The 26,959-nt window shown below is 40.0% G+C and overlaps 1 protein-coding gene across 3 annotated transcripts in view; it reads right to left on the bottom strand.

The window, feature by feature from the left end:
- Positions 1-447: 447 nt before the first annotated feature.
- SASH1 (SAM and SH3 domain containing 1) overlaps positions 448-26,959 on the bottom strand; it is a 194,619-nt gene continuing 168,107 nt past the window's right edge. For all 3 annotated transcript variants that reach the window (XM_089530224.1, XM_089530223.1, XM_089530225.1), the window contains 8 exons: positions 21,816-21,951; positions 19,883-20,052; positions 18,397-18,606; positions 13,878-14,028; positions 12,552-12,665; positions 6,466-7,547; positions 5,090-5,221; positions 448-3,877 (listed from right to left, as the gene is read on the bottom strand). In XM_089530224.1, the coding sequence (XP_089386350.1) occupies positions 3,617-3,877; positions 5,090-5,221; positions 6,466-7,547; positions 12,552-12,665; positions 13,878-14,028; positions 18,397-18,606; positions 19,883-20,052; positions 21,816-21,951 (2,256 nt within the window). In that variant the 3' untranslated portion in view covers positions 448-3,616. The remainder of the gene's footprint in view (positions 3,878-5,089; positions 5,222-6,465; positions 7,548-12,551; positions 12,666-13,877; positions 14,029-18,396; positions 18,607-19,882; positions 20,053-21,815; positions 21,952-26,959) is intronic.

Here is a 26,959-nt window from a genome sequence, read left to right on the forward strand (position 1 = left end):
TAATTACAGAGAGGTGAAAATACTGCAGGTTGTCCAATAGATAAGTAGTCACATAATGCCAATAAACCCTATTCAGATCTTTAAAAAAGGGGGGTTAAATCAACACGCAAAGGAAGGAAGGCAATCTCTTCTTGACCATCGTCATTTTGGCCACACCAAAAAACATGTGATGTGATGCTTGTACACCATTAACTGACACAGAAGTAATATATTTATAGATGCCATGGGAGGATATGATATCCTACTTTCTGCATGCAATGTAGGGAAATCTTTCCAGGTAGAGTTAACTGTGTGCATATCAAAGCAAAATGAAGAGACCAATCAAGTCCTAAAGCACTTGATAGTATGAATATGGCCACCTGCCATATTATCGGTTTGCTCTGTGGAAGCAGTGTATCATGGAAGTTCCCCCCCCCCCCCCGGAATATAACTTACAGAATCCCCCCAGCCAGGATGTTCAGTGGAGAAAGCTAGGAATTGTAGTCCAAACAAAAAACTTTCCTTGGTTTAGAAGACGATGCTTGCTGGGAATGAATCAATGTACAGTGCACCCGCGTCATATGCAGGCACATTATATGCTGTTTTTAGCATATGCTGAAAGCAGTGATGGAAAAAAGCAGCTCTGCATACCAGAAATAGTAATGGTGCACATGCCCATGGTATGCACGCACTGCCGCGCCTCCACAAGCATGAGCCCCATTAGAAGCATACACAGAACTTCTTTTACGGGAGGGGGGGTCCGGAACGGATCCCCCGTGTAAAAGAAGGCACCACTGTATATTACAGTCTCTTTAAGAGACAACTCATTAAAGAAATGCTCCCCCTACTCTGTAGATCTGGATTTTAGACATGGCAGTGACATAGCAAGCACCTCTGGGCTATAAAATGTTAATGGTGAATATGATTCAATGTAGTGAGTGCTCCATTTGGACAATTTCTTGTTACATATAAGAAGTTATAGCTATGAAGCACTCTTTTGTAGAAACTATAAGTTGGAGAAAAGCAATGAAGGAGAAGGCTAAGCTCCCTTTTAAAAAAACATTTTCATTTCTCCATGCACCATGTGTTTACCCATATTTATCACTACATCAGCAAAAAGGGGACATATTCAAATATTAGCCCCATACAAAAAATAATTTAAAAATCCAGTCCTATTGTTCTTAAAGTTATAACGGATAATGGATACTTTATAATGGATACTTTATCAACCGAAAGGTTTCATAAAGGTAGCTGCTTAACGCACATGTTCCTCCTCTTCCTGACCATCCCAGGCCTTCAGCTGCCTCCAAAGAGGCAGCTGAAGGCACCCCTGGCACCACGTAACACCTTAAAAGTTTCACCATCACAGGCCTAGGGGATGATTTTATTGGATCTCGTCTATCAGTCAAACTCTCTTGGGGGCTACTCATTGACATTTAAAAAAGTTGTTCTATCTAGTTTAACAGAATGCATCTTAAAGAGTTTATATACTATGAAAAGAGGGTGGAGGGAAGGACAAAAAACATTCAACTGTCTGACGTTCTCCACAGCTGTCATGTTAGAACTGGCTACTTCTCTTTGTCTCCCACAAAGGAAAGAAAACTCAAAGAAAACTCAAAGTAGAACTCAAATAGTTTTAGGCTAGATTGTGTTTTTCATTTTTGATTTCTTTTTTAAATAAATTATTGCAAAGTTGACCACAAAGCATGAAGCTTAAAAGCATCTGGGCAAGAATGGCTTTGGTACCGCTGCTTTTTGTCAGAATGTCCTATGTTAAATACACTTCCCGAACATGTAAATGATTCCCTTTTCAGAAGCACAGGGAAGGAGGCACAGAGAGGTGATGAGACTTGCTTAACATTACATAAATGTTTGGAGTATATCTCCACGTTCCAAGTCCCATGCTGAATTTACTATATCTTCTGGTCCAATTGCCTGTTATCTTCCCTGAAATATTTCTTAACTAATGTATCATGATAATGGAAATTATAGAATGATCTAGATATTAGGACTCATTGAGCTTATTTGGCATACAAAATGTACAAAAATAAACTATCTATCTATATTCACAGAAGCTAGAAGATTTCACACTGAATATTTTAACAGTTTTAGAAACTGAGAACATGACACTATAAAGAAAAAACAAATTGCTCCAGCAGCCCAAGTAACTTTTATTCTAACAAAATCATTTCAGCACCAAGTAACAGAGGTGTTATATTGATTTTTTTTTTTTGCAAGAATGACAACTATTCCCCCATCTATAAAATGGAATAGAGTTCTCGTTTGGACATTGTATGTGAGATAGAGTTTGGTTATCCAATTCATTTACATCCCCTGGGTAAAGTATTTCTTGCCTTTCCTTTTTCAGAAATCAGTGTTTCCCATTGATATGGTCAGGATACCAAGTCAAAGCTGCAATGAAGCTATTGCCAGTATAACACAGTACACCAAGTTGCAATTACTATGGAAAGCATTTTTTATAATTTTATATATTTATATATTTATATATATATGTACATACAGAACACAAAATATCTTTTAGCCTTTTAGTATTATACCAGCAAACACAAACTGACATAAACAAGTTGTTAGCCTGAGAACTGAAATCTCTGATTTCATTTTTTTAAAAAAGCAACTTGATAAAACAGATGTTACAATGAGATAATCTATAGAAACTGCTTTAGACAAAAAAGTGTCTATTGCCTGATAGGAACACCAACAATTAAAGGTTTGGGAAACATGGGTGCTGGTAAATGAACTGCTCAAAAGCATTTTAAGGCAAATAAAAAGCTGAGTGCTAAAAAGCAGTTATAAAAATTGCTTTAACTCTATACAAAGAAAGGAATTTTCTGGATCTGTCTATGATTTGCAAGGGTAATTAGCTATGAACTAAATCCTGAACTTTGGCCTAACTAGACAAGTGTTGGGGAACCTGTGGCCCTCCAGATATTGTTTGACTACAACATCCTTGAACATTAGACAGCCTGGCTAGGGTTCCTCAGAGTCCAATAGCTTCTGGAGAGTCACAGGCATTCGCATCCTGAACGAATAACACCAAAAATCTACAAAAAGGAAAATGGAGTTCAGAAAAAAAATGTGAAAGGATGGTCAGAGTGTCTCCATTAGTGATGAACCCTCATTACATTTATTAATAAAGTACTTTCTCTCACATTTGATGCACTTATTGTGTGGATGTTTAGGGCTGCATATCCATGGTTTAGTCAATAAGTTGCACTTTAGCCAAAGACAGATCTAAAGGATGGGCAAACCTAACTCTGCTGTATGTGCTACTTCATTCCATGTCCTGGAGCTTAAGTTAAATAGATTTTGCTTCCATTTTTTTAGTAGATAGAGAGATCCCTTTTTTATAATGCATACAGACAGTGTCACTGAGCTTTAAGCCATCTTTAGAGTTTGAAAGAAAATAAAACAATTTCTTGTGCCTTTTCTTTTAGGGAAAACCAGACTACTATTTCCCTCATGCGACAGCCACTTCCATCCTCCTTTATGCACCACAGCCCAGAAAAGGACCTATGTTGCCTGATCCCCCAATAATTTCTCAGAGAAATTAGAGACTGACACAGAAGGGAATTGCAGGCCGTCCCAACAGACACATGTTACATTTCAGAGCATGTTATTAAACTGTCTCTGGATCAAAGTTTTTAAGAAGTCTTGCTGCTACCAAAAGCTTGCTTACATGCCTCTCCTCTGTGATACCAGCCTCACGCAGTGATGTCTGTGACAAAGAAGGCACTTTGCTGAGGTCACTGATTCCTGCAGCCATGAGGGAACTGGTGTACATGGGAAGGCCAATAGAAACCAACCAGTCGGTTATGGAAGTGATGTGTCCAGGGGACACAGATTTTCGGCAGATTTCAGTGAGGCCTCCACTTGGAATCTGAAAAAGACAACAAAACACAACCATTTGGATGAGCTTTTCCTCAGTTTTGATAAAATAGTCTCATCTAGCAATTTAGTGTTGGAACAGATAAACCAGTGTGCATACAGATCTCACTCATGTAGGGTAGGTGACCGGGGGCAGGGTGAGACTCCTAAAGCCTTTTCTATGATGGCCTCCAAGTCTCCCAAAAGTTTTTTAAAAAAACTTACTCTAGGTCAGTGAATTGCTACTCCCAGATGCTTCTAAATGTGGCAATATAGCAGAAACACTCCCAAAGCTAGGAAATTGCAACTGGAAGCAGATTTTTGATTGGTTGTGATGATAATGATGATAATTGTCATAATAAACTTTATTCTATGTAGCCAAAGGCCTTTATAATACACAAAACAAATTAAAAAATACATTATTAAAAATAATAGACAATGCTTTAAAACTATTTTACAGATACCTGTAAAAAAACAACAGTGAATGAGAAAGGGTAAAATTAATATTTATACTATATTATGTTCCTTAATGAAATGAATATTATGATTAACTATACTTCTATCCTGACTTTTCCCCAAGACTGGGGCCTTGTCAGCATGGGCAAAAGCCACAGTTCCCACCCTGATACTGCTATGTTTGTTTGCATGACACATTATAACTTCTAGTGAAATACCATGGGGTTTCCCCATTAATCCAACTTTGCCTTGGAGTTGGCAAAGTCACTGGAAGCCTTGGGGTTTCCACAAAACTATGGGGTTAGCATAGTTTTTTGTTGCTTTTTCAGAGGTATTTCTGTAAAGAAAACCATACAGATATACACATTGGAATTCAGGCATAAATGTCTCAATGGGTTGCACACTTGCTGTTGCCGCCACTAATGGAATCTGCTTTGTCAGAAAGAAAAGATGTAGCATAAGTGTTTCCCAGCAATAAAAGCAGCATAAAAAGCTCCTTCCATGCTTGCATGCATATGTATGTGCGTGCGTGCGTGCGCACACGCACACACACACAAAATCCAAAACCTAACAAACAAGTGAGTACAGGCTATTTTGTGTGTTAAGTTTTTCTATACAGGGGAAAACACTTCATTTTTATCTGGGAAATTGTTCAAAAGCATGGTTACCGAACATATAATCAAACGTGGTAAAGCACAGGACTGTCCCATTATTTTGAATTTTCTCCCATTCTCCAGACTTTGAAATACATGATTTAACCCAGACTTACAGCCATACGATGCTGTTTCCTCAGCTGCTTCACCCGGATTTGGTCCATGTTTGTGGCAACATCTTTCTTAGGCTGGTCTAAGTCTTCAGAATATCTTTGCACCAAAAGTTCTGGAATTCCACAGCGGCCATGCTATAGTTTCCAGCCATAGTGAAGGACAGAAATTACAAAGAAATTTTTTAAAAATCTAGTTAATCAGAGTACTTCTTCAACTGTTAACCCAAATAGTTTGTCCTTGCACAACAAATTAAACTTGGGTGCATTTTTTCTCCAGTTTGACAGTAATCTACATTTAAAAATTGGTTTATATACTTCATTTTGTGCAGAAGAATTTATGAATCTTAGGTATTAAATTTATTCCTTAAGCAAAGCTGGTGACAATAACTGGCAAGGTTATATTTCCTAGTGTGAATTTTGTACTACTTTGGAACATATCAAAGTTTTGGGAGTGGAAAGTCTTAAGAATCATGTCTGATATTGATCATCAGCAAAAGGCATTATCCAACCAAAGCCAACACCTGAAATTTCCATTGACTTCTACATACATTGCTGAATCAAACATGGATTTGAATCTCCCATTATTATTAACATATGCCTTGATCTTTTCTTGATTGTGTTCAGCATAAATGGAAATGCATGTATTGGTTACTATTTGACAGAAACTTACTTTCACATGGTCTCCAGCAACCCTAATACTTTCAGTAGCCATTATGTGAGGTTATGGAATTGCTGTAGTCATTAGAGCCAGGACATGGACCACCTTCACATGGAGACTACTTCTAATAATTCGATGTGGTAGCTTAAACCACAGTAAACTGCTCATTTACAGTGGGTCTACATATGAAGCATGCAATCAGCTCAAACATCCACAATGACAGCTTCGTAATAGAATGATGAGAACTGTGCATGAGAATGGTGAGAACTGTGTAGGGAGCACTACATGAGACAATTTATGCCTTCATACAATGGCTGAACTAATTTGGGATGTCAGTAATATTTCAGTTATTGCAGTGGTGGTGCAATGGTTAAATGCCTGTACTGCAGCCATTCACTCACAAACCACAAGGCTGTGAGTTCAATAACAGCCAGTGGCTTGGGGTTGACTCAGCCTGGCAGCCTTCCAAGATCGCTAAAATGAGTACCCAGCTTGTTGGGGGCAAATAGCTTACACACTGTAAACCGCTTAGGGAGTGCTTAAGTGCACTGATAAGTGGTATAGAAATGTGAAATGTACTTGCTATTGCTATCTTTCCTTATCATCAGTTTATGTTTATACAACACTCAACTCTAAGGAACAGCTTCACAGAATAGTAAATGAAAACACAAAGTGGATCAATGTATAGAGTTTGGAAACATTCAATCTGTCTATATCACACCTTATCAGAATAGGGGTCCTCTGTGAGATCAATATCCTCAGAGTGTAGCTTGTTTTCTATCAATATTTCCAGATCCAGTCCTCTATTGCAGGAGGTTTTTCTTACTGAAGGACATAATTTTAACACATGCTGTTGGACACTAGCAGTGTCTGGCAGATCAGATAACCAAGGAGGCTGTACGCAAGGTTCTTGTTCAGGAGAGGGCCTACACACAGTCAAAGCATGGGAATCAGAAGAGCCACACTGGACAGTCTTTTTTGCTGGCAAAGATGGCACATCAGGACAAGAATGGGCTGAAGGGAGATGGCAGTGTCCATTAGCAAGCCGTTCTCTGCTTTTTTTGGCTGGGACTGGGGGTGGTTGTGAAGAGCTTTTTGGCTGTGTTCTTGGCTCCTCTGTACCGATCTGACCTACTTCTGTACCCTCCTTGGGGACTAGAAATTGATCATCCCTTCCCAGATCATGACTGCTCTTTTTACAGTTTTCAAAAGGGCTCCACGTTACAGCACGTGAAAGTGAAGATGACCGAACTCCACAGTTCTGAGGTGGAAACAGAGGAAATGATCCACTGGAAGGGATGGTTGCAGATAAGTGCAATTCCTCTGCTTTTCTATTTAGAGAATCAACAACCTGTTTTCCTTGCTGTGCTATCAACAGTTCTGTCATCTGCACAGCACTTCCAGAGCCAGCTAAACTTTTTGTTAAATCCTGTGAACTCTGAGGTAAAGCACCCACAGACTTTACACAGTTAGTACCACATTCTCGATGAAGATCGCCAAGAGAATGAGACCGTGGCCATAGAGGCACACTTGGGGTGTCTTCTAGAATCTCACAGCTCCGACAGATACCAACTGGTAAACTTCTGCGGTTTTTCTTGTGGCTCATGCCTGATGGGGGCTTGAGGCAGCTTTTTGGAACTTGATGTGCGCGATGAAACAATGCCTTCTCTCCTTGTTGAAGGGCATCTATTGATTTTGTTAAGGCTAGAGCAGGATAATTCACCAGTGGATTTCTGGGGAAATTCTTAAAGCTGTATTCGCTGGCTAGCTTTGAGGGCAGGAGACATGACTTTCTGATCTTTGCTGAAATAAAACAAAATAAAAGATTTTGTAATGTGCAAAAGAAACAGATTTCAAATTGTTATCTATATTGAAAACAAACAGTGAAAGTGATGTATATTGATATTGATGTTCTGTGGTATTTCAGTACAGTAAGTCCTACTGAAATCATGAGGACTTCTGAGTAGAGAAATACAACACTTCTTTACAAGCAGTGTTTCATTATAAACACTGAGATCAATTATAAAAGTCTTCATGCTTCTCCCCCTTCTCTCACACACTTTGGATCATTCAGTTTGCAAAATGAAACAGTGTCATTTTCACTACAACCACTGGACTTACTCTTTTGGTTGTTATTATTATTATTATTATTATTATTATTATTATTTATTAACCTTTATTTATAAAGCACTGTAAATTTACACAACACTGTACATAAATCTTTTAATTAGGCAGTTCCCTGCCCTCAAGCTTACAATCTAAAAAGACACGACACAAAAGGAGAAGGGAGTGGTGGAGGGGAAGGGGATGAGGGCCAGCAGTTCTTCACCTCCGAGGCCTGGACCAAGGCAGATGGACTGGAGGGAGGGCTTGGCTTCTTAATGGATGGGTAAACAAAGAAGAATGTCATCTTAATAAGAATGAGATGAAAAAAGCTGGTTCTCAAGTAAAGCTGGGGATTTTTTAAAAGATTAATCCAGACATTTCAGGATGATTAAGTTGTTATAAGAACTCTTGAGCAAACAGAAAAATATTTCCTACAAGTACAATATCAACTTGGTATACATCCCAAACTGCACACTAGCAACAAATTAGTTTTGTATCACTTTTGGGTTTTTTTATTCATATGTATGCTCTTCCTCCTTCCAGAATTGGAGGATTGGATCTTCTCAATAAGGGGATACCAGATGAATGCTCCCATTGTGGGCCCGCATCAATGGCCACATAGGGAGATTTCCCACATTACACACTGCCTCAGAAAGCACTCTGACCCATTGCCTCAGAAATCCAAGTGGGTGCAGGAGATTTGTTTCCAAAAGGTGATTTCCCCCCACCCATCCTGTCCACAGCCCCAAACCTTGAGCTGTGGGCATTCAGTAATCCTAAACACCCTAAATATCCTATGCACCTCTGACAAATGTGACTGAATCAACCTAACCAGTGTAATTATTTTAATAATGAGAGAAATTGGTTATGACCAAATTAACCTATGAGTATTAAAAATAAAAATCGTATCAGTTAAGACTATACCAAGCCAATAAGGAGAATGAATATGCTACTGTTTGCCACTACAGGCAAAAGACCTTCAATCAAAAATGAATGAAGGCCAAAAATTGCTAAGAGTTGAAAGTTCTTCCTAATTAATACATAATGTGTCTTTCATTCAGTTAATACATGAAGATACCAATGAGGAGAAAACACTGTTCAGGCTTCTTTGTTTCAAAACATAAAAAAACCTTATTATTTACTATTTATTTCCTTGCTATTTATTATCTACACATTTATCAATGTGAGCTTTCAAGCTGGAAAAATTGTGAACTCACATTGATTTTAATATGTAGTGAGCAAAGTTGTCTTGCATGATTTTTGTTATGTAAGAAATGGCTCTTATTTATACCACTTCATTCACAGAAATGAAGTCGCTTAAATTAATCAGCTAAGTTGATCAGTACCATCTAAAGTCTCTGTCTGTGTGCCTGCTGTGCATTTTTTATGAGGAGGGAATCTCCTCATAAATGGGAGGTTATTGGTTATGGGATGTGTTACTTTATTTAAAAAAAACCTCAAGGGATTTTTGCATTCAGTGTATCCATAATAGAAGGCTTTATGTTCAACATAATAAACTTTGGCATGGAATAATACACAGCTGATTGCTTTGTATCTGAATCAGATGTACATCCACTGCACAATATAGTGCTTTTTCACAACTCTAAAAACAAAAGCAGGGGGAAAATATGATGCCTTTAATCTAAATGGAAAATGATAATCAGTGCTTTTTCCTTGCTATATAGGAATAATAAGAAAACTTTAGAACTACGAAAGAGGGAAATGGAATAATGAAATGAGAAAGTAATATATTGCCTAACAGTAAATGGTTGTTTCTACTGACTGTATATAGAGACAGGCCTCTGAGCTTATGTAAACTGGCATGTAAGAAACAGCTCAGTTTATAAACAGGAATACCAACAGCAGCTCAGAGACTTTAATCTGAAATTGAAATAGTCAAGCAAGCGTGTAATTATTCATATATTTTCCCTTGATGGCGTGGAAGTCAAAACTGTTTTCAACATAGGCTCCAAACAGCATGAAATAGGTTGTACTCATCTTGATGCTAACATTTTACAGTATAGAAAACAAGAGAAGCATTGTAGGAGGGAAACTGCATAGGACAGTTTCTTCCTACTGTGAGATGACAATGTCTGCAATTCCAAAAGCTACATGGAAGCCTAATATGTTGGCCTCTGTCACAACTCAGAAATTGGACTGGCTAGGTACACAGCTGCACATGTATCCAACCTATTGGAGACCTGCTCAGAAGGAAGTCCTCAATAGAGATTTTGCAATGAGGTGACAAAGGCAATATCAAAGCTGGTGAGGAGTGAATTACATTTTCAGGTCAAAGAGACTTCAAGGAATCTCTTATGGGTCCTCTGGATTCAAAACAGATTGCCACTTGTGTTCACAAATGTCTGTTCAATGATTGAATAACATTCTATGTGTAATATGTATTGAATAGTCATACTATCTGCTTTGCAAGATGAGGACTCCCAGGACTACTAGTGAAAAGGGATTGTGTGGCTGTTCCATGTCTGTTTCTCTGTCCTCCCCCCCCCCCCCCAGCAAAGTTGTTGGAAAACATGTGAGATTACAAATGGAAGACATAAACTGGGACCACCACTTCCAGTGTATTTATGTGTTTCTGGCAGAGTGACTGAAGGGTAAAAGCCATGGCTGGAATTCATGATCGCAGATACATAACTGCTTAGTTTTCACAATCCCTATGTATTCAATAGTGTAGAGAATATGTAGAGATCACAGAAGTTCCCCAATCCAGATTTAATTGGCAGCAGCCACTGTGAGCAATGGGGATCTATTCTCCTGTTGACTAAGACCGATATTCTCACACCTGCTTCAGTGAGTGATCCAAGAGGAACTGCAACAGATATCTTGCTTCTGACTGTCACACCAGAAATTGCTGGAGTGAGTGGGGTGGTAATGTCAGTCTGCTGCATCCTGATCATCAGAAGAACAGACCCCTGCCACTTTCAGCAGCTGCTGTCTGGTAAGTCAGGATGGGATGTCAGTTTCATAGATGCTACTTAGCTAGAAAACCAAGGTAGTGATGTAACTAAGTAGCACATCTAGAATTCTGGTCCTTATCTAGAACGATCCAGAGACTCAACAGGTATACAGTGCACCCACGTTATAGGTGGGTGCACTTTACGCGGACTTGAGCATACGCGCTCAAGCTGTGGGGAGTGCGCGGGGTCGCACGTCCCATTAAAATGAATGAGGCGCGCACCTGTGGCACCGCGCACACTCCCATGCCGCCGCGCACAAGCCCCATTCAAATGAATGGGGCTTGAGCATAGGCGGAATTCGCCTTATGTGGGGGGGGGGGGTCCGGAATGGATCCCTCGCGTAAGGCAAGGGCCCACTGTATGTTATATCACTTCAAAAGCATAACTTGTCAACAGATGCAAGTGAGATACCTATCACCCTGTGAGAGATACACCCATGGGTAATCAGTAAGCTTCTTAAAAGATATCCATTATCACGGCATCCACAGGACATAGAAAATGGTGAATTCTAAATTCACAACAGAAGAACTGAAAAATTGTAAGAAGTGGCTGTTCACCTTACACGGTTGAAAAAATAGAGGAAGGAAGGAAGGTAGGAAGGAAGGAAGGAAAATGAACCTGGAGCTCCACCATTGCTATTTAAATGTTGAAAACTAGGCAAATTAATTGCAACCATGCATGGAATTAATATCAGTTTGGCACTAGGAGAGGATTGTGGGGAAAAAAAGAGAATGACATGATCATACTAAAACAAGCAAACAAAAAACCCCCCGTATTACTCCACCCACTTGGATGTTCACACACTTTCACACACTACTCTCCACTCTTTTCAGTTCTGAAACAAGCTGTGGTCAGTGAAACATGAGGTTTCAAGTCTATCAATGTCTGAATCTAATTAGACACACTGTGGATACCCCCCTCCCCAAGGCTTTTGGAGTAGCTCAGCAACAGAGCCCTTTGAGCATCTCTTCCAGCAACATGCAGCTTGTGTAAACAAATAACTCCCACAGAAAGAAGTTTATCGCACCAGGGATAAAATGTTCCCCGATGCGTTCTAACGAGCACGAGTGCAGGCACACACAGAGCGTGATGGGGACCCAATGGGACCCAGAACGCGACTTTACTGCAGAGGGAATGCCGCCGCTGCCGCCGCGCGTTCCCATTGCGTTCCCATCGGGTTCCAGAGGGCGCCATTTCTGGGAACTGTTTCAAAGCGTTCCCAGAAATGGCATCCCCTGGAACCCGATGGGAACACACAGCAGTGGCGTCCCCTGTGCAGTAAAGTTGCGTTCTGGGCCCCATCGGGTTCCCATCATGCTCTGTGCGCGCCCGCGCTCATTAGAATGCATCGGGGAACATTTTATCCCCGGTGCGATAAACTCCAAAGTCTGAATACATTTTTCTATATCTTTAGAAGCAAACAAGTTAACTCATTCTTTGCTACACTCATTTAATACTCCATCAGGGGAGAAAGCTCCATCCAATATTGCTTAAGAGAAAAAAAATGTGTACACAGTACGCAATCACGAAACTCACACAAACCTCAGAAGTATGAAAGATAATGCAGAAAAGCAGTGCCCTCCAGCAAAGTTCAGGGGGTAGATTTGCAGCATATGTTGGACTGGCAATTTAAGAAATCACAATGAAACATGAAGCAAATGAAGGAATGGTGATAAATCAAACACATTTGGCATGCTCCTGAATGTGAAAACAGATAAATTGTTACCATTTTCTAAATTTTCACTGCTTTCATAGCAGCCTGAATCCCTGGGAGAGCATCCACTTAGGCCCTGGCCATCCACAAGGAGTTTCTCCTGAGAGCTGGACTGGTCACTGTTACCTGGAAGAAGGGAGGGTAGAGCAAAAGTAATAAGGCAGCAGTTACAGTAAAAAGTGAATTAACACTCTTTTTCCTCCAAATGATAATGAAGAGAGCCAGACTCTCCTTCAAAATATTGAGCAATACACTAAAATGCTTACTGTTTAATAAGTGCTGGAGAAGTGTTGTAAGCAAATAATAACAAAAGTGTTCTGCAGAACAATGTTCTCATAAGACGTCATGATGGAAGGAAGGAGAGGGTAAAGAATTAATTATTAGAGGTATGGAAAGCAGGATACTGAACTAGATTTCAGGAAAATTTAACAAAGTTCTATCTGAGCCAGGGAGGAACTGGAGAATTATTTGGGGGTAATGTTCATAGACTCCCAAACCTTGTATTCCAAGCCCAAGTATGGAGAAATTCAGTGGCACCTCCACTTAGAAGCAGTCTGACTCTACATATATGGAAGGAAGCATTGGCAATCCATTGCAGCTTGACAGCAGAACAGGACAGGGCAAGAAAAAAAAAATAAACTTTTCCAGTTTTAAAAGTCATGTCTGGAGATAGATCTAACAGTGTAGAATGGCTACCTACAAATGGAAGATAAAAAAATTGGCACCGTTGAAGAAAGAAGAACTTTTTTCCATATACATAGAATTCAAAAATATAGCCTTATTAGTCTGTAGACTCAGTATGTCGTGAGATCTTGTAGCACCTTTGAGAATAACTGAAAGAAAGAAGCTGGCAGTATGAATTTTCATAGACTCAAATCTACTTCCTCAAACGCAGACGACTAAATGTTCCTGACTTTTAAAAGTGGAAAAGGTTTTTTTTTCTTGCTCTGTCCTGTTCTGCTATCAAGCTGCAGTGAATTGCTGAAACTCCCAAAGTTAAAACAGCAGCAATTTGTAATACAATTCTAATAATTCCTACAGTTTGTATCCTTATTAGTTGATGGCTTTGGTTGTTATTTTCATTATGAGGAGAATAAAGTTAAATAAAGCTATAAATAAATAACATTGAAAGTGAAATTATTAGTAAGAAAAGAAAAATACCTCTCAAACAAAATAATTATCAGCTATAGTTCTAGAGAAATCCTGACATGACTACTTGGCCTTGGTCAAATTGTCAAAGATGGATTAAAAATTAATGCAAGTCTCGCAGTTTCCCAGTCTTCAAGTGGAAACAAATCCTTAGTGATACATCTAAGAAGAAATTCAAGCCTCACTCACTGTCATATTCCTGCAGCAGTTCCACAGCTGTCAAAAGAACTGCTCTGTGTTCTGGATCACGAATATTAAGCTCATCCAAGTCTTCTTCCTCTAGGAGTTTGAAAGTGTCTAAGTCTTCATAGCCATTGAACAGAAAGGTGGGCATGTGCTCCTGTGACAATGCAAGAAAGCACTTTGTGAAAGAAGAATAGGGCAGTGCAGAGCACTGTTACATGAAAAGAGATTCTACCCATGAATGTGAGGAAGAACTTTACTGGAAGAGCTATTTGACATTGCAACAGACAGCTTTGGCAGATGGTGGCCTCTTCTTCTTTGGAGGTTGGATGTGCATCTTTCAGGATTGCATAGCAGAAGGTAGGACTAGATCGCCCATGTGGTTCCTTCTCACTCTAAGTCAAAACAAGTTACCATCTTCAGGGCCAAACATTTCCACAGTCCTTTTTCCTAGTGAGTGATTACAGATTGTGTATAATAATGCTATAGATTGCTAACTACACAAAGAATCTCTGAAGTCATACTATTCCTTCTAATGGCAAGGCAAATCATATACAATACTCAAGGAAAACATCATAATTCCATAGTCTTTACTGCTATATCACTATCAGTCAGTGAAAATTCAGTGGCTGCAAAGGGTTTTGGATGCTACCATATGATCTTAAGTAAGAACAAGAGCTGGACATTGCCTGTTGTTATCAGGACCAATGTTGATTAACACCAATATGCTTAGTCAATAATGCATATTACACAAGGAGTAAATGGATCTCTGGCTTCAAGAGTGGCTGCACTTGACTTCTGGGTTGCTGGCCTTCAGAGAACCATTTTGGACCAGAAAGCATATTCATCAAGTTAGAAATAACACCGACGTGAACATTACTTCTGCCTTTTCTTTCCTGTTGCTACAGGAGCCCCAAAGTCCTTCTTACCCTTTTCTTATTTTTCCTTGTTTCTTCTCCCCACACCTTTACCAAACAGGCTGCTATTTCCTTCAGTTCCCAACTTCAATTCTATTATTTTGCCCCTCCAAATTATATAATAAATAAGCAGCATGTCCTAGAGCACACAGGCAGTTGGATCTCTACTGAACACAAGGGAATTGACAAGCCCTGATTTCATGAAGTGTTTCTCATATTTAAGGCAGCCCTTTTATGCCCCAAACCAAGGTTGCCCCTAAAATAATCCTATTGTGGAGTTTTCTCAGTATGATTTGTTCAGATAGAGTTTGCCATTGCCTTCTTCCCAGGCTGAGAGAGTGGGACTTACTGAGTCACTCAGTGCATTTCCATGGCTGAGAGGGGATTTGAACTCTGGTCTCCCAGAGTGCTAGAGAAATACTCAAACCATTATATCACACTGGATCTCAATACTGTCAACACCTCAAAATAATCTGCAGTTGTTGTGGGGGTATTATGCATTTTCAGAATTGATAAGAACTGAAGCAAGGATGGTACTCAGTATCATGCTGGTTATCTGTTATGTTTAGAATAGACTTTCCAAAACATTATGGCTTGATCCTGCCCAATTATGCTTAGGACAAAGCCACTCACTGAATGCTTGCAGTGTTTAAATAATAGGCTCCAGTACAACCAGAGGTGTTCATTTTACCCCATTTGTTTCAGCTTTATTGCTTGGTTACACTTGGCATCCATGGGATGGCAGCAACCATGATATTCAGGTAACATTTAAGTCAGGCTTTAGCAATGTAATTTTGGGATTTAACTTTGTTCTGTTACATCTGTTTAACTTTCCCTTGCTTATCTATAATCTATGTACAAACACGTATACACAGAAGAGCCAGGGAATTAGTAAGCTTTGCAAATGCTAAGCAGGTGGTAGGCGATTGCAGATGGATGGTTAAAGGCCATCTGCTTAAAGGGTCTCTGTGTATCCAGACTACTGTACTACTCCTTTTTAAGATTCAGCTAGCCTGGAAACAGTAGGTGATCACACAGCTGTTGTGTTGTCTGCTGATGGAGAAGACTGCTCCAAGAAGACAATAAGAAGCAAATGGATTCTGGAAACCCACTAGCAAACAAAGTTTGAAAATGGGGGGGGGGGGGGGAATCACAATTTTGGCTTTCAAAAATATCAGTGAAGTGGAACAAGAAAATGAAAATATATTTAAAATATGGACCCAAGCCTTTTCAGCACATCTACTCAAAATTAATGAAAGTCATGAAATTCAACTGCAAGACATAATAATTTGGAAACAAATACTATTCATTCCATGGCATTATTTATAGCTGGGAAAAATCAATGGTTTCAAGATCAGAGGTGTCTGAGTTTTTTTTAAGTAAATATCTTGAAAACACATGCTAAGACAGGCAACAAGCAAAAGTAACATTTACATTCAGAAGAACATATATTGTACATTCCTATCTGAATATAATCCTTATGGAATTTTTAGTAAGCAAGGAGGAAAATGCTTTCCAACTGTTTCTTCCTGCTCACTCTCCATTTCCTTCTCCCTGGAGTTTTGGTTTGATTTGATAAAATTATCTAGCAAGGAGGAAATGAGCCATTTGTTGCATAACAAGAGTACAGATAACACATCTCGCCTTACACTTTATGGAGAGATGCCTTCCAGGGATGAATGAGGGAAGTCAGCGCAGGAAAAGTAAGGCTGAGCATTTTGTACTTGAGGGTGCTTTTAGGCAGAACAGATTATATAGCTCCAGCTCTGAGTAAAATGGTTATATGGTGTGTACCTCTCAACAGGGATTTCAATGACCACGTCTTATTGTCCATCCAAGAGCTCAGTTATTAGGAAGTGTTCTATTCAAACAACTTGGTGGGCAGTATAGAATACAAAAGGACTTTGGGGAACAAGTTAACACAGTGCTCAGGGGATTTAATTGATGGATTTAATTGATTACTTGCATATGACGACTGAAAGACTGTCTTTTTGGCATTTTGGAATTCTTCTTTGAGTCCCCCCTGCCCCCCCCCCCCCCATATTGCCTTTTTTGAACCTTGGAGAATTCCCAAAACAATAAGATCTGAAGACTCTTTGAAACCTCTTGATCTTAAGTCTTCCAAAAACCTTTCCTTTGTCCAGTTCTAGCCTAAAGTTCTTATAGCCCAATTTTATTTCTGATCACAATCTGATTTTCCTGAGATCCACCCAAGATCATGGCTAAAGTCCGAGCACTGATCCATTCTGTTGGCTCAGAGAACAAGTCCTGAGTTGGGGGGGTTGTGAATTAAGCTGGATACCTTACATTTTAGGCAACAATTTCCTTGTAGTGACACTTCATAATTTTAAAGATAAGAACTTTACATACAAAATAAAATATGTAAAATGCACTAATCATCATATATGAATGCTAGATGTTCCTATGCACCAAAAAATATAAAATAAATAAAAATTAAAAAATACAACAGTAACATTTAGCCCAGCTGGCAGATGAACAAGTGGTGTTATTTTTACTTATTTTTTTAAAAGCAAATGTTCCCAAAGAAAAGAAGTTAAAGAACCAGAGAATGTCCAGAGTCTCAGCTGCTGGCACTGCTGTCTACTTAAAACTGAATCATTCTTCCAGCTGTCAAATTTAGATTCTTATCTTTTTAAATTTGCTTGCTAAAAAGGTCACTCTATTTTAACAGCAAAACAAGAAGAGATATCAGGGACAACAGTTTGTTTCCAACGTGCCTGATAAAGAACAAGAAGAAAGACAAAATAAATACCCCGAATCAAATGGATTGGATCTAGACTCATGTAGTCTTAACTAAAATCAATGGAACAAATTAGACACATCTGATATAAATCCACTGATTTCAATGGGACTGCAGTTTGGATCTAATGCACTGTCTTTCGACATATGCTGCTCTTGCTGAACATAGCCTTGTAGAACAGTTGAACAAATTCATTAAGAACTATAAAATAAAGGAACAGTAGATTCATTGTTAGATAATACTGGGCATAGATTTCCATCCAAAACTCAATTGTACTTTAGCTAAAGCAACCAGTGAGGTTAGTAAGCTTTTCAGAATCCAGCTGCATCTTGCATTAATTAGCCCAATCAACATTTATTGTCAATAATTGAACAACTTATAAAATTACCAACTTTCCTTTAACAACACCCATTTTAAATTTTTCATTTCACTTTATATTATTAATTGAGTCTTAATTAATTAATTAAATCTTTCTTAATTCCCCAGATTTTATTCCAGTATTCTGTAATTGGGTACTATTCTGATTCAAATTTTGTCATATTTTTATCTTTATGTTGCATCATTTTAAGGAAATATTCTGCTTCAAACTTCAGCAAATCTCCAAATGAGGGAGATTCTACAATACCCTAATTTTCCTTGCAATCAAAACCATGTCCCCCAGTTCTTGCATATTAGTTTAAATAAAATGATTTAGAAGTGAAACTGATCTGAGAAAATATATATATGTGTGTGTGTGTGTGTGTGTGTGTGTGTGCATGGAGTTAAGTTCTTTGTTATATAGACAATGTGTCCAGGTATTTGTAGTAGAAGAATAAAATTCATACAGTATAAGTAAATGGAGGCCAACCTTCAAATTGATGCGATCAAGGAGGTCTTCAACAGATTTGGGCTGAGGTGGTCTTCCTTTCCGTCGTCTCCTTGTGGGCCTTTTTGGCTTCTCTTCCTCCTCATTTAACACAGTCACATAGATGAACTTGAAAGTACCCACTTTATTGTTCAAGAGACCCATCCAGGTACCCATTGGTGGCTTGCTAATTATATCAATGATATCTCCTTTCTGTATGAGACAGAAGCAAGAATATATTTGGCTGAATGGCCCACAGTAAAATGCAAGTTACTACATAAATCTTCACTGTGTCGTTATAGAAGGTAAACCTTATTGCTCAGGACTTAATATTGGCATCTTACATAGAAGAAGATTTCAGTTCTTCATAAATAAAAAAAAATCTAGTTCATCAGTTTTCTTTTAAAAAAAACCTTAAGATAATGCAGAATTTATATTTTATTTATGTAGTATCTTAAACTACAAGGTATGTAAAACAAATACTTCTTTCATAATCTTTAAAAAGGAGGCCTATATAGAGAATAGTCATATACACACATTTCTTGACCAAGAAATTATTTCAATGGCCTGATGTTAGAAATAAATCTGTAAGGTCTAAGTAGAGCAGAAATGAATTTGCAGTATAGATTTCCAGCTCTGTGATAATTAACTTATTTTCAGCTCATCACTCATCTGTCTGCCTCACCAGTAGGCTTTTCTAATATTTAAAGAAAGAACATTACTACCCTTTTTCCCAGGCAGAAAATGACCTCTAGATGAAGTGGCTGACAATTAATTATTAACAGAGTGTGTGTGCACAGGCAGATATGTGCAAACACATATATATTTATGTACATCCATACACACATCCATTCTATAATGCAAATAGGCTTTAGAATGGGCTGATTTAATTTCATATGTATTCCCAGACCATAAATCAAAGAGTTGGGCAAGACAGTTGCTGAGTTTTGGAAACATTTATTACAGCACAAACTCTATCGTTCCTACACCCAATTACCTGCTTGCTGAGTAGGTAGCTCTAGAGCAGCTTGTGTTATTCTCTGATCCTGGGCTAATTTAGGTCATTGGAAGAATCCTCAAAACAACATGCTTATTTAAAATACCAGTCACTGTTTGAATATCAGAAGTAGTGAGACAGAAGAACTTTCTTCCATCATGGTCAAGACACAAGGAAGCAGAGCAACAGTGAGCATTTGGACTCTGCCACCTTCCATCACTATTCTCATGCTCCTTCTTTAGTTGTGGAGGTCTTCCATGCTGTTGAGAAGTCTGGGAAATCAAGGCCCTACATCATATGTAGTATTTTGTTCACTTTTTAGTTAAAATCATCAACAGCTACTAAAAACCTGAGAAGGGCACAATAGGACACACTAGTAAAAACAGGGTAGCCAAAAAACATTTACAGATTTCAAGAAAAGATCATTTGTTTGGATGCTTCCTAGGGTTATATCTCCAGATTCAATGTGACATTAAAACCAAAACAAAATACCTTGAGTTTTAGGGAATCAGTATCATATGGGCTGGGGGTAAAATCAGTATGAACCCTGGCCCGTCCACAAAAAGGTCCTCTATATGGAAGTTCTTCATCATCACCATCTTCAGACTTGACACTCTCTCTGTTGCTGGCTGAGGAGTCGGTAGTGCTCACTGTCTGCCCACCTGTTTCCAGCAGAAAAAGGAAAAGAGCTGAAAATGTGGATATGTACATACTCACACCCACCCACACATGTCCTTTATTTACCCAGCCAGCAAGAAGACAAATTTAAAAATAGTTATTTCTGGCAGAATTAAAGTTAAGAGAAAGTAGCAGACACAACAGGGTTTAAGTCCTTCTTGTTTATGATATCTTTTAGCATGTTTGTCAGAGATCTCAACCAGTAAACTGCTCTTCCGTAAGATCTCTTAAATCAGTTGGAAGAAAAGAGTTCTGTCAGAAGAATTTTTCTCCTGGCAGAAGGGATTTCCACATTCAAACTGAAGATCCATAAAGATATTATAATTGCATTTTAAAGGAAGTGTAACCACTAGATGGCATCTATAGATTATCCTTACATATTTTCTTTTTGAGAAAGAGGCATACTATTGACCCATTTTTAAATCTTTAGGAACATTTAAATACATCTGTGATTCTCACATTTTAAATATTTACTGGTAGCAACTTAAACTCTAATCATTTTGGCTGTGTTGTGTTTTGCTTTCTGAACAAACGAGAAGCACACAGAGTCAGTTAACCATCCCTTTTTAAATAACTGATTAATTAACTGATTTCAAATATCAGCCTGATTCTTACAATCACTAGTTCAAAATAAACGGAAGGGCTGAGGAACATATAGAATGTCATCCGTATGTAAAACTTGCCTAAGTATTCACTTTTGCTACAAAATTATATTTTTTTTTTCTCTTCATCAAATGAGAATGCCTAGCTTCTACAAAAAGAAAGAAAGAAAAAGAACAAAGTTTTGGTTTTAAGTACCATCAAGCATCCCTTAGTGGGGAGTCTGACAAATTTTTTCAATGAAGCAGCGAATATTTTCATCCTCTTCATAACCTCAGTCCCTATTACCTCAAAGTCATTTCTTCAAGCACGACACAACTACAGGTGAAATAGGTGAAATACCCAGGACTAATGGTGACATGTGTAGTCTGCTGGAACAAGATAAGAGGTGAAGGACTGCTCTTCTAAGTACAGACAGGCATGCCCTCTAGCATTTGGGATTTCAACTGTGTTTCCTGTTTAGTATCTCTTATAGCTTTCTTATGTGCAAAGCAACCAACCGACCAACCCAACCAACCTCAGCTCCATCCAAAGAGGTTTAGAATCTATGTAGACAATCTTTTTTGGGTCTAAATAGCCACAGTTCATTAAACCGAGAGACACTATTGTGCATACAAGCAACCTTCCCCCATTCTCTTGTGCATCATAACAGAACACTACTGGGCTTTACGAAACCAGTTTGTCATTATTGATGTGCCAAGGCCGGGCTTATGAGGGAAGGATGATGGATTACATAGTTCTTGGCTTTAAACAAGAGTTGAAAAAAGAACTCATCTCCTGTTTGGGAGTCAATTTTGAGATGTTTTTGCCCTGACAGATGTCTTAGGCCCATGAGAAACATTTTTTGAAATAGGAATTAAATCTGTAGTTGACTTCCTTTAAAATATATATATATATATATATATATATATATATATATATATATATTCTCCTAATTCTAAAACAGTTGGGGGGGGGGAGGGTTGGTGGGAAAAACATGGCAAAATTGGCTATCCTACAGTGTGGTCCTCTAAGGTCCCAAGAAGAGTCAGTGTTCCCCTGCCCAATTGGCTGGTGGTTGCTCATCCTGGCTTAATAAGCAATGATTCATTCACCTCAGATCATTACATCTAACTTGGTGGTGTTGAATATCCCATTTATTACTTACTCATTGAGCTCTGGCCACTTAGGGAGCTCCTCAAGCTCTCTACCGAACCACCAGCCTTTAACTTGGGTTTGTCCAGAGAATCGGTATCTGGCTGTGGTAACTGAGGAGATTGCTGCATGACATCCAGGCTGGATTCCTGAAAGAAAATTACCACACTATTTATCTTCTGGCTCCCATACACTCAAATCTGGGACTGTGGCATGCCAAATGTTACCACTTAAGGTAGAGCCCACTGCTAGGCATCCAGATTACAGTAACTTCCCAGAGGTTTCAACTAAACAGGGATAATAAGAAAAGGTTCCAACAAAAGGACACAGGCAAGACACAACTTGTAAATGAGAAAAGATTTCCCCACAAGGAAATGTGATTCAGGGTACACAGGAGAAAATGGTGTTTTGTGCATATAATGCCAAGTCACATGTTCAGGGATTTTGTTGTACAGTCGGCCCTCCTTATAGGTGGATTTGCCATCCGCGGATTTGAGCATCTGCGGATGGCAAACCCGGAAGTTGTCCCGAATGGTGTCACGCATGCACGCGCAACGCCATTCAGGACTACTTCCTTCTCCTTCCCTCCTCTCCTTGCTTCCCTGCTCCCTTCCCTCCCTGCCTCTCTCCCTTCCTCCACCCTTACTTACCTTTCTGGCCTGGGATGCTTGGCCTCCTTGCCGCCGCCACCACTGCGGGAAAAGCCAGGCGGTGGCGGTGGCGGCGGAGGCCAGGCCTCGGCCTCCTCGCCGCCGCCACGGAAGGACCTGATGGTGGTGCTGGAGGCCTCTTGGCCCCAACAGCACCGCCACCGGGCCTTTCCCGCAGTGGCGGCGAGGAGGCCGAGTCAAGACACTGGAGGTCTTCAAGGCCTCCAGCGCCGGCACCTGGCCTCCTGGAACCTCCGCCGCCACAGAAGGGCCGGGTGTCGGTGTTGGAGGCCAAGAGGCCCCCAGCACTGACACCCAGCCCTTCCGCGGAGGCAGCAAGGAGGCCGGGAGCCGGAGGCCTTGAAGGCCTCTGGCGCTGCTGTGCTCTGCACCTTCTCTTCACTGGGTGACGGTGCAGAGGAGGCGCGGAGCACAGCGGCGAGGAGGCCGGATGCCAGTGCTAGAGGCCTTGAAGGCCTCTGGTGCTGTTGAGCTCCGTGCCTCCTCCACACCGTCACCCGGCGAAGAGGAGGCGCAGAGCTCAGCAGCGCCAGAGATCTTCAAGGCCTCTAGTGCCAGCATCCGGCCTCCTTGCCGCTGCGGAAGGGCCGGATGCCGGCGCTGGAGGCCTGGGAGGCATCTGGCGCGGCGGCTCTGCCTCCTTGCAGCCGCCGTGGGAAAGGCCCGGTGGCGGTGCTGTTGGGGGCCAAGAGGCCTCCAGCACCGCCATCGGGCCCTTCCACGGTGGCGGCGAGGAAGCCAACACTTGGCCTCTACTGCCGCCACCACCATCCAGCTTGTCCCGTGGCAGCGATGAGGAGGCCAAGCCGTTGTGCCCAGAGGCCTCTCAGGCCCAAAAGGTAAGTAAGAGGGAGGGAAGGGAGGGAGGCAGGGAGGAGGGAAGCAAGGGAGGGAAGGGAGGAGAGGAAGGGAGGCCAGGGACTTTTGTTCCTAATGGCAGTGCGCATGCACGCGCATCACCATTGGGGACTTGAACATACGCATATTTTGGTATACACGGGGGGTTCCGGACAGCAATGGTTCTAGATATTTTCTTTTGATTAAGAAAATCCGTCTTTATTAATTTTATTGCTTTGAACAAAGATGGAGATACTTGTTTTTCAGTGTAGTAATTGGATTAATTATGAAATGTATAAAAAAAATTAAAAAAATAGTATCTGATCCATGAGCACAAACAGATATTGCTGCTCTTTCCTCAACAGTTATAATTCACTATCCAGCATGTACAGATATGTATGAGAAATATCTGTCATTTCTAATAAAACCAGAAAGCTTTTATCTGTCTCTGTTTTGAACAGTTGGAGTCAATGGTTCCATAAAGGGGTATTCCAGCCAAAGATGGACTATGTATAGGTGTTGCTGTGGCACTGGAGGATCTGCCTGATCACAACATTGATGATCAGATTTATTCTGACATTACAGAACAGATGCACCAAGATAGTGTGAAGTGCAGGTCTGGTGAAAACTGGTTTAGGAAACTGTTTTAGGAAAGGGACTCAAGACAACATTTTTGGTGAAAGCTTCCTGTCATTCCAATAATGTCACATCAATAATGTAAAGCCAGTCAGCCCAAAGGGTGGGATGGTGGCAGCAGCAGACCTAGAAAGGTCTGGCACGTGCTCCCCTTCCAAATGCTGACCAACAGTAGCTGGGAGAGCAAATCAGGACCCAGGTTCATTTGCATGTTGGCTATGATAAACCTTCCTTCCCAGAAGTTATTTTGGGTTGGCCCTTGAGCCATGATAGTATTGCCACCTCCTCCGCCCTTCAAAAGACAGTGTGTCTCTACCAATAGCAGACCAATTTGTAATCTGATTTATCGCAGACTGGGTTGATTTCAATAAAGATGCAAACAGTTTGAAACCAAATTTATCTCTCTTATCTTCGTGTCTGGAAGGAGGTAGGAGGAAGAGGCCTGGTCAAACTGGATGGCCCTTGTGGACTCTTCCAACTCTATGATTCTATAACAAGTCAGGATGCAAATCCTGATTTTGCCATTTTTGAGTCACAGTTGTTGAGAGCAGGAAATGATTTTGAGATGCTACTGCAGTCAGTTGTAAAGAAGACTGATTTGACTCATGAGATTTTTATTTATAATAATAATAATAATAAAATTTTATTTTTATACCGCTATTCCAGAGATCACAGCGGTGTCCATCAAAGAGTAAGACAATTAAAACATCAGCATGACAATAATATAAAGTTAACAATTAAGAACAGTAAAAACCAACAACACCCTATACAAGTGGCTGTGTAGAATGGAATACACAAAAACATTGCCAAGGGGAAGAGAATGACCACAAGGCTCACGGGGGGAAAGCCTGGCGGAACAAAAAAGTCTTCAAGTTCTTCTTGAAAGCATTGAGGGAGGTGGAAGTACGGAGCTCATTGGGGAGGGAGTTCCAGAGCTGAGGGGCTGAAATAGAGAAAGCCCTCTGAGCTGATACATATCGAGCGTCTGGAACTCTTAAAAGATGTCTTTCACCTGACCTGAGAGTGCGGGGCGGATTGGATGGGGAGAGGCGGTCCTCCAAGTACCCTGAGCCCAAGCCATTTAGGGCTTTATAGGTGATAACCAACACCTTGTATTCGGCCCGGAAGTGAATAGGCAGCCAATGGAGATCTTTTAGGACTGGTGTTATATGGCTGGCCCTGGAACATCCAGTAACCAGCCGAGCAGCCATATTCTGCACTAATTGAAGCTTCCGGGTTTGGTACAAGGGTTGCCCCATGTAAAGCGCATTACAGAAATCTAATCGAGAGGTTACCAGAGCATGTACAACGGTTTCAAGGTCCCCCCGGCCAAGGAAGGGTCGCAGTTGGCGTATCAGCCGAAGCTGATAACAGGTGTTCCTGACCGCCGCATCCACCTGAGCAGTAAGGTGAAGCGACGAGTCCAGAAGCACCCCCAAACTGCGAACAGAGTCCTTCACAGGGAGCGTGACCCCATTTAGGACAGGTGGAAAAATTTCCTTACCCGGGCCAGGAGAGCCAATCACCAGTACTTCCGTTTTCTCTGGATTCAGGCTGAGTCTGTTTTCCCTCATCCAGCCCATTACCGACTCCAAGCAAGCATTAAGAGGAGAGATGCCATCCCTAGTTATTGCATCAGTCGGAGACACAGAGAAAACTATTTGGGTGTCATCAGTGTACTGATAACACCGCGCCCCGTGTCTCCGGATTATTTAGTTATGTAGATAAAATTTAAATGATTTTTAAGGTATGTTTTTTGTCTTCAAATACCTATTTTAAAAATTTATTTTAAATGCCTTTGATGTGGTCTGTTAATGAATTAAAAATGTGATGGTAATTATAACGACCCAGGTTGAAGCTGACTAAACTTTCTAAGCTGCAAGATATGATTTCTACACCTGCTGTAAAACCAAGATTATAGCTTTCTCCTTCATTCCTCAAATCTGTAGTCAAATAATTAGTTTAATAATTTGTCATTATTTTAAAGACATTTGTTACTAAGAGCCATCCTAGGCATGAACTCACAGTGTTCAATGAGGCTTACTCCCAAGTAAGTGTAAATGAGGCAGAAGCTTTTAGATATGAGAATATATTTTTTTCAAATACAGTCAGCCCTTCTTATACAGGGATTTTTTATACACGAATTCAAGCGTACATGGTTTGAAAATGTTCAAAAAAAATATAAATTTCAAATATCAAACCTTGATTTTCCATTTTTTATAAGGGACACCATTATGCTATGTCATTATATTTAATGGGACTTGAGCATTCACAGATTTTGTTATCCACGGGGGATCTTGGAACCAAACCTTAGCACATAACAAGGGTCCACTGTACCAATATGGGTGACTCCTCCTCCCCATTTTAAAGTAGTTCTAGCCAAACTAGGCAATAAAGTAAAATACTCATTTGACTGTAGTGCTCATAGTTTAGTATTTACTTGTGATTTTGCTGTTTTTCTTTGTTTGATAAAGTTGTGGTGCTTTTGTACACTTTAACATACATAGTTTACTGAAGATGGTTATGAAAAGTTAACATACTGTAAATTAAATGGCAGATGAAGTCATGGAAATATACAGCTGGGACTGAATAAATAGCACATTCTTTTTTCATGCATATGGTGTTAAAATGAATTTAACTGACAGTGCAACTCAGCTATGAAAATTGTAAATAAAGCAAATATCTTCTATATAAAAGGTAATGGGGATTGTTTCCCCTTGTTTTTTTCACTCAAGAACAAGACAGATTCAAAATTTCTGGGAACTGTTTACAGTTAGAATAGCATCAGTTAATGCTCATAGGTGGATGTGGGTACATGCACACATTCTGGAAGCAAAGAGAGCAATTTGTTTGATATATTACAACATATGAAAATAAGATGGTACAATATCTGAGTCTATCTGCAGTGAGAAATTAAAATAAACCTGCTGATATACAAGAATTGTTGGATATTCCACAGGCATGCCATCACAAACCATCTGAATAAAGCCTGTTATTTACATGCTGCAGAGTC

Source organism: Sceloporus occidentalis, unplaced genomic scaffold (genome assembly GCF_023333645.1).
Source record: "Sceloporus occidentalis isolate IW3139 unplaced genomic scaffold, rSceOcc1.0.p SCAF_6, whole genome shotgun sequence".
Taxonomy (NCBI): Eukaryota; Metazoa; Chordata; class Lepidosauria; order Squamata; family Phrynosomatidae; genus Sceloporus; species Sceloporus occidentalis.